At 39.3% G+C, this 17,950-nt stretch overlaps 1 protein-coding gene across 10 annotated transcripts in view; it reads left to right on the top strand.

Annotated features, from left to right (window-relative positions):
- Positions 1–17,950, top strand: part of LDB2 (LIM domain binding 2) — a 373,888-nt gene that overhangs the window by 283,940 nt on the left and 71,998 nt on the right. For all 10 annotated transcript variants that reach the window (XM_045075893.1, XM_004773398.3, XM_004773397.3 and 7 more), the window contains exons 3-5: positions 3,347–3,519; positions 10,709–10,831; positions 13,548–13,631. In XM_045075893.1, coding sequence (XP_044931828.1) covers positions 3,347–3,519; positions 10,709–10,831; positions 13,548–13,631 — 380 coding nt within the window. The remainder of the gene's footprint in view (positions 1–3,346; positions 3,520–10,708; positions 10,832–13,547; positions 13,632–17,950) is intronic.

The following is a 17,950-nucleotide window of genomic DNA, read 5'->3' as shown; positions in this document are numbered from 1 at the left end:
ACTCAGCTATCTCTTATAGTTAATTTTTTCTCATCACTTCCTTTTTCTTTTACATTAGCGTTTGTTACCCCATCCATGCTCCAGTGCAGTGGGACAGCATTAAACAGGGTTCATCTGTTTACAAATGACAGAAAGCTAACACAAACTCACTTAAGCAAAAGAAGCAGGAGGTACATGTCTCACAGAAGCAGGACCTCCAAGGGATGGAACTGGGTTTCAGTCCTAAGAGGTACCAAAACAGTCCACAAAGACTTTCTGTCTCTCTAATCTGCTTTCCTTTCTATGCAAGTTCCTGTGTTTCTATAATATATATTTTTAGTGGCAAGACTGCCCTCTTTGTCTTTCAGGAGAGGTTTCTAATTTGCCCATCTTTATAGCTTAGGAGGTTGAGAGGTGCTGTGATTTTCCATTGTTACATTTAAAACTTATAAGCTAAAATAACAAACATTTAATTTATTCACTCGTTGTTCTACAATTTGGGCAAAACTATAGGGGACAGCTTATATCCACTTCACGTGATACCAGCCTGAGGCAGCTAATTGGAGTTTAAGGATTCCCTTCCAAGATGACCTCACTCATGCAGGTTGGCGCTGGCTGTTTGCTGGTAGCTCACTGGGGTTGTCAGCCCGAAGACTCAAGTCTTCATGTGACTGCCTCAGTTGGTTGGGCTTCTCACAGTATAGCAGCCTTAGAGTAGTTGAACTTCGTACATAGTCACTGACTTCTCACCCGGGTGCAAAGTAGAAGCTTCTCTATGCCGTTTTTTGTTTTGTTTTGTTTTTTGTTTTTTTAAGATTTTATTTGTTTATTTGATAGAGACACAGCGAGAGAGAGAGCACAAAGAGGGGGAGTGGGAGAGGGAGAAGCAGGCTTCCTGCAGAGCAGGAAGCCAGATGCAGGGCTCAATCCCAGGACCCTGGGATCATGACCTAAGCCTAAGGAAGATGCTCAATGACTGAGCCACCCAGGCGCCCCACTAAGCCTTTTTAAGATTTAGCCCAAAACTGACACAAGGTCACTTGTGTCCCATTCTATTGATTAAAATGGATCAAGAGCCCAGTCCAGATTTGAGGAGAGGAGACTACATCCACAAAGGTGTGAATGCAATTGTCCTGGTTCATTGGAACCACCGGTAGCAGTCTACCACAGTGGATAATGGAGTTTTGTGAATGATGCTCCACGCAAGACCATGGGGGAAATATATTGTTCCCATAAAGAAAAGGGGCTGAACACAAACCTCAGGAATCCCTAACAATCAGTTTCAAGAATGTTAGAAAATACTAAATAAAGCAAAGCTACATTTCCCTCTAAGTATATTTACTATATAGTTTGTACATTTTCTGGAGTTCGAGAGGTAATTAAAAATTGAGGTTTAAAGTTAAGAAGTTGCAACCTTTATCCCTATTCAATTTTTTTTTATTCTGTGAATGAAAATGATGATAATATATAGTAGGTATTACTACAAAGGAATTGAAATGGTGCAGGATTCATGATGAATAAGCTATAATGTGGCTAATCCAGTGGTGTTTATTTGCAGTAACCTTTTTAATGTGACAATTCCTTGGATATTGTAGTGAAATATTTTCATCTACATTTTTATGGTTTGTATTTATTCTCCACAGTACAGATCCCCAAATGTCAAATTACTAGAGCTGTTTTATGGAAATTAGTTTTAGGTTAGACTATTTGAAATGCATTAAATTAATTTTATCTGTTTAGCAAAGTACAATAAGGTTTTTCGCATTAACAAAGTTTTCCTTATAATTTCAGCTGTGTGTATGTTTAAAGACATGGTGGACTCAAATCACTCTTGTTTGAATTTCATATTTAGCAAATGAACATGCGCTGTTGAGGATTAAGCAGTGTTTGGAAAATGTATGTGTGAGGATTATTTAGAATGGAATTGCCAAAAATCCTGGAATATTTAATACACACTTGTTGATTGATTTTACTGCAATAAATACAAAGCAATAACAACTATATAAATTATTCAGAGACCAGTCATCCACAGCAGGATTCTTTAGAGATTACTTCAGAAAACAGTTTGGCAGGATATTCTTTTTATAGTTTTTTTTTCCCCCCAAATCCATGTACAAAAGAGATATAGATCCATATGGAATGGATTAACATTGATTCTTTTAAAATGAAATTAAACATTTTAAAACATTCAAGTGAAGATTGTATGATCTTTCCTACTAAAGCTCTCTTTGGTAATTTATTTATCTTAAATATTATTTTTGTCTTTCAGGAGGCATTATATAGTGAATGTAAGAGATTTATTAAAAACCTTGCATCGCTTGAGAGTGCTTTAGTACTTTGCCTCAAAATCTGCACATAGGCAAAATTCCTGATATTATGAGTTGGGATTTTCAGTTTAAGAGGATTTAAAATCTCTGCTAAAGCAAGGGCTTGTTAGGTGTTTCTAAGCATCATATATCAGAGAGACCCAGCTACTTACCAATGCAAACTAAAATGGGGCAGAGCAGACACATGGAATCAAAGAGACCAATTTAGACCAAGTAGAAGGTATCAAGTTATCTTAAAATTGGTCTTTTGTTCTAGAAAGATATCCAGCTCCAGAAGCAAATAGAATAATCAGTATTTACGCAGATATGAACCTTTTTGTATATGCGGATTCTCAATCATTAAAGCAGTTGGAGACAGTGTTGAAAAGAGTAAATGTTTGCAGATTTGGAGGTAGAGACTTTAATTATCTACTTATTATAAGTCATGTGACTTTGATACAGTCCTAATGACCTTTTTTTGACATAATAATCCTTTTGGTTTCCAGTTCCCCACTACCTTGAAGTTGTTCTGAAGATTCAGTGAAAGAATCCCAAAATACTTAATACACTGCAAAGCATTACATTATCAAAATTTACATTATGACTACTATTACTAATAATACATGATTGGATGATTGGCTTATAAACAATTCACTGCAAAATCCGATTCGATTGGATGTTTTATTTTTTTTAAAAATATCTTCATTTAGAGGATACTTAGGAGATTCAAAATGGTCATTGCTTTTGTTCCTGTTATTTTTGATGCTGTGGTTGTTGTTCCTGTTAGTTTTAAAGTACCAACCTTTACATTATTAACTTTCAATTAATTCAAAATCTGTAGAGACGAATGTACAAATTTTTACTGAACAGTTGGGGATTTTATTTCACTAACTGCAACTCAGAAGGGTCATGGCTGTTTACAAAAGAAAGAAATTTACCTCCTTGTATGATTGGTTTCTTGAAATGATTTGTATCCAGTTAGATGTCTGGCAATGGTGTGGGTTGAGTGGGACCACTGGATTCTTTTGTTAATGGTTTATTTCTCTGTGTTTCTTTCCCAGCTATTGGCAGGACCCTTATCCCTCGTTACTTTAGCACTGTGTTTGAAGGAGGGGTGACCGACCTGTATTACATCCTCAAACACTCGAAAGAGTCATACCACAACTCATCCATCACAGTGGACTGCGACCAGTGTGCTATGGTCACCCAGCATGGGAAGCCCATGTTTACCAAGGTACAGGACATACTCAGCAACATGGCTTGTGCTTCTGTGGGTATACTGAAGGACAATAATTATGCTTTTCTCCTGGAACTTTGAGCTGATTTCTTACATCTCAGACACTGTCAGTGCTATGAGATAATCTCTTTTGTTTGTGACATGGCTAGATGCTTGGTGAACATTGTTCTAAGATGTGTGCATGTGATGCAGTGCAAATATGATAGACCCGCAAAATTAAGAGACACAGGTTGCTAAACAAATAATCTTCTACATCTAAAAGAACATTCTCCCATTGTTGTGTGGTCAGTATTTGTGTTTTGTTTCTCTTAAAATTAAATACTTTTTTAAAGCTAAGTTCAAATGTTAATAACAGGAAAAAAAGCAACTAACTACAACTCAACTAATTGCAATCTTTAAGGAGCATGAAAACATAAAAATATGTAACTAGGGAATTCAGAGTTTAAAATTTGTTTCCCCAAATTCTGAGAAGTTCTGTGGTTGGTCAGTCAGCAAGTGAGCACAGTAGAGTCAGAAGTTGGTTGTGAGAAAATGAGAAACACAGGGGAGGGTGTTGGGTGGAGGACTGGGTAACATGATCTTTGAGGCACAATTTGAAGGATGTGAAGTGAAAGAAAATGTCTTCTATACTTTCTACACCTATGACCCTTCCCATCCACAGACAATCAACATGGAGGAATACTCCTTCCAGGCAAAGACCTGTCTGGAACACTACAGAAAATTCCTTTATGTCCTCTCCCAAGTAGCAAAATTAGTAAGAACAAATATGTAGCCAGAGAATCTGACAAACAGAAGTTTACTTGAATGAACACTAGTTAGTGCATTGTGATGAAGACTCAGTGTGAAACTAATCTGTAATATTAATGACAGCAGCTATCTCTTTTAGTTGAAAACACACACGACAATCCTCTCTTTATAGTTGAGAACTTGAATTATCAGGGTTAATTGCAAAAGCCCAAATTACAAGACTGAAGATATGTTTGTTACTTATGCACAGTTTTGTATGCACACATATAAAAATAAAATGTTTATCATTTAAAGTATCCATTGATCTTGTTGGTGCAGCTTCATCTTCCTGGTTGCTCAAGAGGATATATTTAAAAAAAAAAAAAAAGGCAAAGGAAATGGTGAAAAAATGCAAAAACAAATCATCAAATGTCATTGATTTCATGGTATCTTAATTTTATCAATAGACATTTTAAATGTGGGGCAGAAGTTGGGTTTTTCTCTTTCTTCCTTTTATTATATAATTTATTATAAAATATTGTATTAGTGTGTTTATATAAAATATTTTATATACAGTTGAATGGAAAGGAAGGTTGCCAATTAGGCACAAAGAATATTCATTCCCACTGTATGTAGATATTCATGCTGGGAAGAGAGTTTTGTTACATGGAAAGGAATGATCACCTGGATGATGGTTTAATCTGCGCATGTCTCGCTTCATTTTGGAGATGTAAAATATTTGAATAATCTTGTATCTCAGTTGTATAACACCACCTATTTCAAAAGTTAGGAAGTTAGAGACCCAGAGAAAGGATTTCTCTGCTAGCTCATTATTCGGTTTTTGTTTGTTTGTTTTGCTTTTGTCTAGGCTTAGCATTATGTTTAGGTAATCAAGAAAAACATGCCAATTTCTTATGCTTTACGGGAAAAAAGAAATCCATGAGAATTAAATAAAATGGCTATAATGAAGAAGCTACTTCCAAAGCCTAGAGCCATTGAAAATAAAAATGCATTTTTGCAGCATCCCTTTTATAAAGCATAAAATATTTTATATAAACACACTAATACAATATTTTATAATAAATTATATAATAATAACTAATTTTAAAATAACATGTGTAACATTTTATATACATGTAAAATGTATAATAAAAGATAGTCCTTTATATTTTTTCAATTTCTTTCATTTCAGGCCACAACTTTTTTGTAAATGAGCATAGTCAACTGCTCTGAAGATAAAATGATATATATTCAGGATGGGTTTTAAATTTTTTTAAAAAATCCCATTCTTCTGATGAAGTGCCTTTTTTCACTCAAATCAAGAAGCTAAGGTTTCCCTTGGTTGCAGTTTTTCCTCACCCAGGAATGCTTCCCTCTCAGATGGCCATGGGGAAGACCAGAACAACCTCCTCCTGAACTCAGATCTTTCACCCCAAACTTCAGTTATTTAGGGCAACTCTCCCTCTACTCCATGGCAGTACATCTCCCAACTCTTGTAATGAATATTTCCATAGTGTGATGAAAAATATCACTTTCTCGGAAATGCAGCTTAGCTATGTGGACTTAGTCCAGATGCTAATTATGCACATTTATTTTTAGAAAGTTCTAAAGCATTCATTTTTTTCTTTTCACTTCCCCCCCCATGATTATGATAACTACCCGAAGAATCCTTCCAATTTTTCTTTTGTTCTTATATTAATTAAAAATAACCCACCTTCGTGTAATAAAATAATGTGAGTATTTAGTATAAAACAGTGAGCTAATGACCTTTCAGTAGCACAAAGAAAAATGTAGTCTGGAAGCTGCTGCTTTATTTTTAAAGGGGAGCCCCACTGTACATGGAATTATTTTAGCACATTATGTACAGGCACATCACATTGTTCTAATTTAGACTATCAATACACTCTAATTCCCCAAATAGCATTTGACCCAGTGGTTCTGAGTTGCTTTTATGAAAATTTGGTCAACTGATGAATCAAATATCAGCCGCAGTCCTAATCAACGGTAATATTTAATATTCCTCAGGAGTATAGTGCACATTTTGCAATTTCCTGATCCTAGGAACACTATAGATTATGGATAAATATGTAATTAGAGTTTTAAAACACACATTATGAAGCCTTTCTTTTCTGTATTCAATTTTGAATCAAATTGAAAACAAGGTTTAATAATCTGAAGAGCAATCACCAAGGTTTTCAGAATCCAAGACCCTTGAATTACATTTGAGGGTGTGAATACTGACAGATGCTGAGAGGAGCCTCCCTGGGGTACACATAGGGCTACTTTTAGATTTTACAAACTAATGTCATAGTTACAGCCATTACCAAACACTCTTATCACTCTGTAAACATGGCTTTGTGTTTTCTCTGGTCTCAATTAATTTATTACACAATTATTTATGACTGTAGGAAAGTACCCTGAAATGCCTCAGCCATTTTCCCTATATGAATGCTCATTCAGGTCGTTGACATCATTCCTTTCTTAGCCTGTCTGCAACATTATAGTCCACGATTTATCCATTTCTACCCTTATCCCAGCTCCCGTTGAATTAGTATAATATCAATGACCATATTGCTTTCTTATATGTATACATATGCATTTACATATGCAGTATTTCCACAGAAAATACAATGAGCTTTATGCAGTTGTTAATTTGAAAGCAGTATTTCATGCATAAACACCAAGAAAACTAAGTAAACACTTCTACCTAAAAAGCACATTTTCTTTCATAACAGGTCTATGAAAATCATTTGTATTCTACAACAGCATGGTCAGCATTGCTTTACAATTAGTCAGAGAAAGAAAAGGGTTAAAAAGCTACCGGTTAGTTTGAGAAATGTTCTTTTTTAGTTCTCTTGTTCCTGGCCTAGTCTCAAGCTAGCACGTGATCCGCTGAATGCCTGCCAGCCTCTTTCTTGTTGATCCTCCGGAGACCATCTGTGCTGGGGGCATTGATTAGAGTGTGTCTGCTGGGATTACATCTTTTCTGTTGCCATGCCAACTAATCAGCTGATTTTGGTTACCACAGAAACAAAATGTCAGAGCTCACAGTACGGTAACATGAATTCAGCACAACAGAAAATGTTTTCTTAATTGGGGACCCTTTTGATTTTGGATTCCAAGTGAAAGGCAGCTTTAAAAAAAAGGGCTAACTTTAGATAAAAGCTACATTAATTGTATTGATTAAGAGGAATGCACAGAATTTCTATGAAAAAAAAATATTAATTCTCCTTTATAAACCATGTCTTTTTTTTTACAATTTCCAGACAAGAAATATATATATATGTATATATATACATATATACATATATATATATATTCATATTCCCCCCCCCTTAGGCGCCTCTATTCCATTTGCTGATTTTTGCATGTTGAATAAATCACAAGGCCTTTAGTTTCCTTTAACTTCCATGATGGGGGCAGGAAGCAGGGAGACTGAATAGGGCTTGGGAGAAGGCCATGGGTAAAAAAAACTACCTTGAGGGAGCACAAGAGTGACCAAATTTTCCTCTGGTCTTCCATTCAAGGAAGTCATTTAATTTTCACAGTCAACTCAGATTCAATTTTAAGGATTCCTCTCTTGCATGTGACATGCTCTGGATAAGTCTGATTTCTTGGTTTGGCTTACAAAGGAGGAGCCCAAGGCTTGTTGCAGTTTTCCCTTTTGTAGGCCCCTTGACAGTTCGAAGGCACGAAGTGTCCTCAACTGGTTTGCTCTGTCACGGTAAACAGAGAATACAATTTAACCTGACTTTACAGATCCTCCAGTTGAGTACCTCGTCAGAAGGACTCCATCTATGTGCCCTCTTATGGAATTCTATTCCAGTAGAACCTCCATCTGTCTTGGGTTTGTGGTTCATAAACACAAAACAAATAGATTAGATAAGATAAAAGCATGACATTTAACTGGGCTAATATTTATTTAAACATCTAATAATCCCCCTTCTTTAAAAAAAAAAAAAGGATTATAGCATCCAAATATCCTTGTCCTCTACTGTCAAAACATTTCAACTGTCACTGGATGACTGCAGTTACCTCCCTTTTGTGAAAGTTTCTCTGCAGGTGGCTTCTGTCATACTAACTCCCTGGAGAGAATTGTGTAGCTTAATCTCCATGCAACCCCTTTGAAAACCTTGGTGAATTAATTCCAATGCTAAGGGTGTTCTAGAGAAGTGGTTTGTTCTAGAAAGTCTTCCCCCATTTCCAGGTGCACAACACTCATGGCTAAGATGCCAGGAAGGAAGCTCTGAAGACCACTCAATTGAAGAGGTTTAGGACAAGGTGTCTAAATGCCTAAAATTACCCATGGATTCTGCTAGTGGAGTCTGAGCTGGAGGTCTTCACCCAATTTTCAATAATTATCCTACAGTGCTTCTGAGACCTTTGAAAAAAAGAAAATGGTGGACATCAATAACATCTTTCTTAAGTAGTGCCCTTGCACATGGTGCCCTTACTAACACTCCTTATACTGGTATTTGGTTCGTTCAAAGAAAATATTACTGGAGCACCTGGGTGGCTCATTCAGTTAAGCATCAGGCTCTAGATTTTGGCTCAAGTCATAATCTCAAGGTCTTGCAATTGAGTCCCCCCACTGGGTTCCATGCTGTGCATGGAACCTGCTTAAGATTCTCTCAACTCCTTCTCTGCCCGTCCCCCTCTTCTACTCACACATTTCCTTCTCTCTAAAAAAAATTTTTTTTAATTAAAAAAAAATCATTTAAAAAATAATAAAGAAAATATTACCTTAAATTAGAATAAACAGAAAGCACACAGCCCACTTCCTAGGACATAGTTGGAACTCAATAAATGGTGGCCTTCTGTATTAAATTTCCAAAGAAAGAATTGATTATTAATATCTCAAAAAGGTTGAAATAAATTGTTAATTATCTTCATGGACTATAGTTTTAGAAATGAGCATACCGTCCTAGTGAGTTAATTGTTATTTATGATTTTTAAAACTTGTGTAGTGCATTGATTTCCAAAATTGTGTATATTTGCTTTTAGCATAGGAAACTAGGAAACATTTCTCCAAAAAACTTGATCAGAAGTCCAATACTTTGAAAGGATGAAACTGAAGCTGCTCTGGTCGAATTGAGAAAATGGGTGGAGATCACATGGTCTATATAGAGGCCAAATTCTTCCCAGCAGAGCCCCTGAGACACCTCCTTGGATCCCTGGGTCTCAGAGAGCACATTATGATGACTACTAGTGGCGGGGTTCTGCATTTTTGGGTTGCAATCTTTTTATCTTTAGAGCTATTATTTGCTACCATCCTACTACATCCTGGTATAATACCAGGCAATCTACACATACAATATCATTCATATATTTACCCAGCAATCCTGCAGAAGGTTAACACTATCCTCATCTTACAGATGAGGAAACGGGAACTTAGGGAATTTACTTGGTTTTCTCAAAGTTCCAAAATAAGTAAAAAGTAGAGTTAGGGTGTGCATCTAGTACTTTCTGATGCCAAAGCCTCTGTCTACTCCAAAACAAACATGAAATGAATGATGGGTTGTAACTATTTAAATTGGACCAATATGCTCCCACTACTTCCTATTTTTTAGTTGAAATAGGATCTGTGGTGTCCGATTGCCTAACATTTTCTCTGATTTCAAAGTCATTAATGGTGAAATAAGATAGGTAAATTAAATAGGAACTACATGCTAAAAAATGATCTGAATATCAAAAGAAGAAAAAAATGATCACCCCGTCGAGGAAGAGAGCCTCATAAATTCTATGTTTCTTTAATAATACATATTTATCCTAGAAAGATATCACCCCTTCCCCCAAAGCTTGGCCTTTTATGCAAGCAAAATTTGTCACTGCTGATAGCATGCCTTTATTTCTTACATGCCAATAACTGATCCCAGCTGCCTTGGGTAACACATTGTCCCCCCGGAATTTGTCCCTGAAAATGAAAACTTCCTCTGTTTGGATAACCTTGTAGTAAGTCCTACTTAAGCATGAATTATTTTATTAGGTACTTTCTCCCAGAGTAGGTCTACCACGATTAGAACAGGATTTCAAGCGCTGATAAAAGAAGGATGATGAAACAGAGATAAGGAGGCTGGAGAGTATGATTTTTGTGAGGACACACTGTGTGTCAGGAATTTTTGACATAATGCTGCAATAATATAGCATTATTTGTTAGAATATTTTGTTCCCATATTTGCAAATGAGGAAACAGAGGCTCATGGAGTTTTGGCAGCAGCCAGTCAAGTTACTAGTAGCTCATAGTGAGTAAGCAGCTGTCTTGTCTTTTGAACCCATAGATCCAGGAGCTCACACTTGTCTCAGTATGTCATGCATAAAGCACTGGTGTCACATCCTTGCCAAGATCCAGCGCTGTCCGAGGACAGTCAGGGAGACCACGCTGAGCAGCTGATGTGTGAGTTACAAAAGTGTGGCATTGACCAAGTGCACAGCAAATGAGTGTGTTGTTTGTCGCTTCTAGGTGTGTACAGAAGGCAGACTGATCTTGGAGTTCACCTTTGATGATCTCATGAGAATAAAAACATGGCACTTTACCATTAGACAATACAGAGAGTTAGTCCCAAGGAGCATTCTAGCCATGCATGTAAGTAATTTCAGCACTATTTTACTCTCTTTCTTTCCCCCCCTCCCCACCCCATTTACTTAAGGAGGAAAACTACAGTTCTCTCTCTCTGAAAGAACACTAACAGTCTTCACATGTTGGGTAATGAACTCTCAGTTTGAGTTTTCCCCTCAACTATTTTATTCTACAGGCCCCCTTCCCCCTCTTTGTTTCTGAGTTTGGTGCAGTGTGAGATATATATATATATATATATATATATATATATATATATATATATATATATTTTTATTATTTTAAACTCCAAACTGAGGTTACCTCAATAAACAGTTTGTACTTCTCTTAAATTCCACTGAATCATTATCAAGTATTGCTCTGCCTGGGCTATTAAACCTTTTATGTATAACTGGGGAAGGAAATAAAACAAGAAGTAAGGTAAGGAAAACAAGTTTCCAGTTTTGATTCGAACCATCTGACAAGAAGTGGGGCTCAGGTAGCTCAGATCTGTGTCTACAGCATTTCTAACCATAGTTTTGGGATGAAGCGAACAGTCTGGGTTTCGCTCTGTTTCAGTTGACCACAAATCACATCACATTTATTGAGCACCAACTAGGTGCATGGCCAAATCTGATGCCAATCTGGATATATGTTTTAGAGGTAAGACTTGGTAAGAACTAGCTGAGTGCAGTCCCTGAAGAAGGCGTCAAAGGCATTGACTTAAATAAATCGCTCTTCCGTAATGCATGATGCAGCAGTTTCTGTGAAAAGGCTTTGGAGCAAAATCATACTTAATGAGCCTGATTTTTAAGACCCTGTACAATCAAATGAGAATACAATAAGAGTAGCTAGTATTTACTAGGTGTTTGCTATGCCAGGTCTTGTGCTAAGCATATGTACACATTCTATTTAACCCTCCCAGTAACCCAGAGAGGTGCAGAATCATTATCCCTGCTTTAGAAGTGAGAAAACCAAGACTTGGGCTTGATATATTGCTCCATGTTTCTCAGCATGAAAGTGGCAAATCAAGATTTCAACTCAGCTGGTACAGACTCCAAAACCCAGGCTGATGAGCCATCTGTCTCCAGACTATCCAATTCCACTCTGTCTCCCCAGGTTTTGTCCTCTACGCTCTCTTCCCAATTGGTTAAACCCAATCTCTCCCCCTTCCCATTGACCTTGTGCTTCCTGCTGTGGCACCCCACTCCCCTGCTCCAATCTTTCTGCCTATTTCTCCACTTTGAAAGCCCAGTACACATCCTCTAATCCCATTGAAGAAGCCCAAAGTATCCACTCTTAGTGTTCCCAAAAGAGACCAAAGGCAGCAGAAGGTGGTGGTCGGGAGCCTGGATCCTAGAATGAGGTCACATATGTGTGTATTCCTGTTCCTGTGACCTTGTGTAAGTGACATGGCATCTCTGTGCTTCCAGTTCTTCATCTATAAAATGGGTATAGTAATAGAGTCTGCCTCAGAGGACTGGTTTGAAGATTAAGAGTTAATGCATATAAAGAACATAAAACAGTGCCTGGCACATAGTAGGTCCTCTTCAAGTAGCGGTGACTGGCTTTTAGCAGCTTTGGCAGCAGTAATGTCCTTCCTTTCATTTATTATTATATCTTGTCTTCTGTCTGCAAATCTGATGCGTATGATGTTTGTGACAACTACCTGATGACTATCTATAGAACCAGCTCTTTCTGGCACATGGAAAGGCTTCCATAAATATTGGCTCTATGTCCACAGAGAACTCCCTTCTCAGAAACTGAAGTGAGAAGTCACAACCTCCAACTCTTTTCTCTGACTTTTGGGTTTTTGTTGAAATGCACAAAGCCAACTGGTTACATGGCTATGAGAAAAACTAAGTACAGGAAAGAATGAATTAAAGTGTTAGAGGAACTTGTAGTCTCATGACTACAGGCATGAAGACAAAAGGATATTTATTGAGTCTCTCTCTGTTTAGCTCCAGTTTGTGTCTGCCAGTGAAGAAGGAAAGACAAATAGAAAGGAAGAGTGTCAACCAAGAGACTCATCTCACAATGAAGCCCAGAAAGAAATTTCATTTTTTTTTTGTAGCCTACCAGAACATTTGGGGTAGCCCATGGAACATTTAGGATTACCCATGGAACATTACACCCCTCTTTTAAATGTGGCAGATATTTTGGGAAAGGTGTTGCTTACCCTTACAGTACTATAGGATGAAAATTGTTGAGACCATCTATTTCAGACACAGCTTAATGGGGAAAAAATTTAGAATTCATATAAATTTCATACAAGTGGTAAAGTTTTCAGATATAGTCTTAGACTCCAAGCTGTCAAACACAACACTATCACAACTGAAAACAAAGGCCAGTCCTAAAGCCTGGCTCTACGAAATCCAGAGATGGACCCTGCCTTCTCTGCTGAGTGCCAGAGACTTGGCAGTGTCCTGACAGAGCTTAATGACCCTCCTTCTGAAGACACGGGGGCCTCTCACAGAGGAAGTAAGGTTGTTTCTCCCAAGGACTAAAAGCATGCCTGATTCATTTTGGTTCTACCTGGCAACAGATCTTGCATCATTGATCCAAAAATGTCCTTGAGCCATTATATGCAAGTGTCTTCAAAATGTAAATTAAATTATCTCCAGCAACCTCCCCTCTGAGACAAACTGACAATGTTGAGATTGCATTTTTTAGCAACTGTAGTCCAGTTTGAGACTTTCTTGGCACCATCTTACAAAGATAAAATATATGGTTTTTTCTTGTTTAGGCACAAGATCCTCAGGTCCTGGATCAGCTGTCCAAAAACATCACTAGGATGGGACTAACAAATTTCACCCTCAACTACCTCAGGGTAAGACCAACGGGATGATTACATTTCTTGGTGAATTTGAAAAGTGCTTTAGAGGTGTATATGTATCTTGAACCAAGAAGTTAAAATGAGGTAATAGAGCACAATACATGTGTCTTACACGACCATGTGTGTGTGTTTTGTGTGTATTTTCAATGGAGGACGGGGTTTAATTAACAAAGCAGCAAACCTAGACTTCTTCAAAGTTGAATTTCCTCTCTCTGTTTGTATGACTCTTGGAGTTAATTATTCAAAGGCCAGCGGTGTCTGCTCATATAATGTTTTGGCACTCTGCCCCTCTTGGTTGTCTCAAGTTTCTGATGTACAATGGTGTTCACTGCTTCTGTGTCTCCACTCAGGGAGTGTCCCTGAGTAGACTCAGTGTGCCCTCCAGAGAGCATCCCCTGAAGTTCAGCTCAATGGTGGAACACAGATATTTCTAAGTCTTCTAAGGGACTCTCTGTGTAACATGGAACAGATTTTCTGGGTTGGATATAAAGTCAGTTTTGATCTTTAAAAATTAAGAGTTAGGCAAAATTATCTGCCTACATAGTAACTATGGCTTCTGTATTTGTCTAAAACAGAAACACTTGTCACTCCGGTTTGTGGTGTAGAATTGCAGTCATCGTGTTGCAGGTAGAGGATATGGTTTCCTTCATAAAGCAAGCATTGTCCTCCAGACTGTACAAGAAGTCAGTGGGTGCGCTCCACATTCCTTTGCCTCTCCAAAGCTCCCTCTTTGTCATTGTGCTGCCACTTCTCCAGCCCCCTACCCATCATGGGGTTTATGCTCTTGTTTCTTGATCCCTAAGCGCTGTGTCAGTCTGTGAATTTTGCTTTGTGTTCCTAACCCTCTGTAACCAATCATTTTTTGTATGTCTAAATGCTGAAGTACTTTGGCCGGACTTTCTCTTTAGTGAATTAAGAATAATTTGAACAAAGTCTTCCAAGTAACACACTCATGGCAATGTGCCAGGTCCTATGCTAGAGAATGAAGATTCAAAGACAAAAGTCATCATATCTGCCATCAAGAAATGATGGCCAGACCCATAGATGGGTCTCCTACGATGTCCAGACCCATAGAGAGAACATTATAAACAAAATGGTAAATAATCCTGGTTGAAATTTTCAAGTGGAATTATGGGAGTACAAAATGGAGACCTCTCAGAAGAATGCATCAGAGAAGCTTTATGGAAGACATTATGCCTAACTTGAGTGTGAAAGAATGAATAAAAGTAAAGCCAGGAAGGGGTTAGGAAAGACATTCACATTAGAGGGAAAAGAAGGGGCCTGGATTATGAGATGGAATTCCAAGCAGGTAAATGATGCTGGAACGTGGAGCGAGAAGCCAAGAGAGGTGGGAGGGAAAGTAACTTATGAACCAGGTCTTGGAACAGCTGGCTGGCTGGGCTACCAGGCCAGGAGCTTCTGAAAAGATTAAATATGAGCATGGTAGTATCCATCTCCTGGGTAGAGGGAAAAAAGCTATTTTCTATCCAGCCTAGATGCCCTAGGTCCAAATACAGGCACAGCAAGAGCTGGAGTCAGCTTTGCTCCTGCCACCCTCTACTTTGCCCCATCACCACCCCCATTTTGGCAGCCCTGAACCAGGTTGCTTTCTAGTAATGGTCCTATGGTTCCCACTCAGAGGGAAAACAGAGACTGCCCAGGAGGGTGGGTAGACAGAAAGGGTTGTTAGAGCTAGGTTCTTCCATACTCCCAGGTTCTACCTTTAGAGGGGCTCCCATGGCACCACTGGTGTAGTGGGAGTGGGTAGCAAGGCCTGGGAAAGTGGAGGTCTGTGGCATGCTCTAGCCACAGAAATTCAGAAGGCTGCCCTCCACTGCTAGGCATTTCATCTTGTTAGAGACCGTGAGTGGTTCTTTTAAACCATCTGAAGATGCCTCTCTTCAGACAGATAAAGATGTTTCATACTGTGTGTCCTCAGCTGACCCCACATTGGAATCTGGAACTTTGGATTCTATCCTAGACTTGGTCACTCACCCTCTGGTGAAATCTAGACAGATTCACTATTATATCTTTTAGCTGCATTTAACACAGATCAATAAATGCTAAACTTTTTTCCTCCCCTTTCCCTAGCTCTTCTTCTTATCATCATCAGTTAAATGTTGACTTTTACCTTGGGGTCAACAAGGCCCACCTGGCTCCCACGTTCTAAAATTTTCTGCTTTTAACCCACAAAAACTGAGAAGATCATACTTGCAAAGAGAGGGAAGAGGCAGGGATTGGCACCAACCCCCTCTCCCAACAGCAACAGGAGGAAGACGCGTGTGGGTTTGTGCAATATGGAATCGTGTTTCAAAGGCTACCGCTTAAACGTAGCTCTTATGCATGTCCTGACTTCACTAGTCTTCACAATGGTCCCTGTGCACTAGCACCAATTGTGTGAGAGAACCGGGCATAGAGAGTGCAAGTAAGTAAACTCAGTCACTCAGCCTTCTACCACGGAACAGCTGGGCTGGGACTTGAACTCGGGCAGTGTGGCTCTAGAATCCATGAGCTTCATGAAGATCTCTCCTGCCTTTCTAGGAGGAAGGGAGAACAATGATATTGACAGAAATTGGACTGTGTCTCTCCTGCCTTGACAGGGGAGTCTGTATCATCTCTCACTGGGGACTTAATCCACTTTGCCAAACTAATGACAGCTCCTTGTAGGGTTTCATGTGCAGATTGAGTGGGACAATCCATGTAGACAGCTTAGCACAATGTCTGCAGACAGAAAGCACCCAGTTAGTGTTCACTGGCATGATTGATTGAGCACCCACTATGTGTCCATCATTGTTGTTCATACTGGAACCATGGAGAGCAACATGGCATCTCGCTCTCTTCTCTTCCTTTGGGTCCACTCAACACACTTTTACTTCCTCTGCTTATGTATCCTGGCTCAGCAGCTGCTTGCCCTTCCTGGCTCCATTCCTTCCTTTCTTCACTCCCTCCATCACTTATTCATCAGGACTCTTTCATGGAAGCCACTCTGTCTTCCTGGCCTTGTGCCAGGTGTGGGACCTTCATCATGGAGAAGATTTGGCCCTTTCCAGGGCAGGGGGAGGCCAGCGCCACAGTTCCAGTGAGGTGTGGTGACAAGGAAGGACCTACAGGGCTCTGTGTGAGGCCAGGAGGGGTCCCCTGGTCTCCGGAAAGAAGGCCCCCCCTCCTAGAAATAACTATGGGTAGTTATGAGCCATGTGGCAAGTCAAGGCTGAACAGAGCCTCACACTCAGTTCCCAAAACCATATGGACATTTCCATGATGAGACCTGGCCTGGGTAGTGGTTACTAAGAATGAAAAACAAAGTTTTTTTGGATTAGACTGGGATCAAAGATTTCCTTAGTGCTCTTACCAATCGATATTCATAAGACAGCTGAGCAATCGCCCAGTGCATTCATTTATAAAACTGCTTTAAAATCTGGAGCTGGGTGCCTGGGTGGCTGAGTTGGTTAGGTGACTGCCTTTGGCTCAGATCATGATCTTTGAGTCCTGGAATTGAGTCCTGCATCAGGCTCCCTGCTTAGCCAGGAGCCTGCTTCTCCCTCTGACCCTCCCCCCCCTTATGTTCTCTCTCTCTCATTCTACCTCTCTCTCAAATAAATACATAAAATCTTAAACAAAACAAAACAAAAACCTGGAACTCTCCCATCCTTCTGAGGAGCCAGGCCTTTGCCTCCAGCCTCAGGGGGTTATTTGAGGTATTGTTTAGTTAACTAGGAGCTTCAAAACTACATTCAGATCAGAAAAAAGGTCAGACACCTGTGTTGACAAATATTAATCCAAGGCCTTCTAAATAGCAGAAGAGTTTTCTTTAAATCAATGCATCCTGCTTTGGAAAGGAGGGCTAGAGATTTTAAATGCTCCAGACATCTGAAATTTCAATATATGCTGTGTCTTTCATGTAACAAAGTTAAGCAGTACAGAAAGTAAGCAATTTCAGTCATCTAGCTTCGCCCAAACAAGTTCTCCCACTACCATGAAATTCCAGATCCTTCTCATGGAGGTCTGCAGTCAGGGGCTCTGTGGAGCTTACCGGGGTGGCTCCTCGCTCAAGGAAGGAGCAAGTGAAACACGATGGATGCCTTTTGAGCTTGCGAATGCCGGTGATGGCTCCATACTTGGACGTTCGCCTGGCAGCACCTTGGAAGGGACTCTGGTGACCTGATGCTTTGGAAGTGACAACAGAACAGATGCTGTCATTTGATTTGAGTTGTCAAATTGCCTGCCATTGCCTCCTGTCTCCTCCCAACATAATAAGGCTGGAGGTGCTCTGTGCTGAGAGGTGTGGCGGCAGCTGGCTCTCCGGTCCCAGT

Source organism: Mustela putorius, unplaced genomic scaffold (assembly GCF_011764305.1).
Source record: "Mustela putorius furo isolate JIRA1106 unplaced genomic scaffold, ASM1176430v1.1 tig00000083_pilon_pilon_pilon, whole genome shotgun sequence".
Taxonomy (NCBI): domain Eukaryota; kingdom Metazoa; phylum Chordata; class Mammalia; order Carnivora; family Mustelidae; genus Mustela; species Mustela putorius.
Note: the sequence above shows the minus strand (reverse complement) of the source record. Positions and strands in the feature narration are given on the sequence as shown.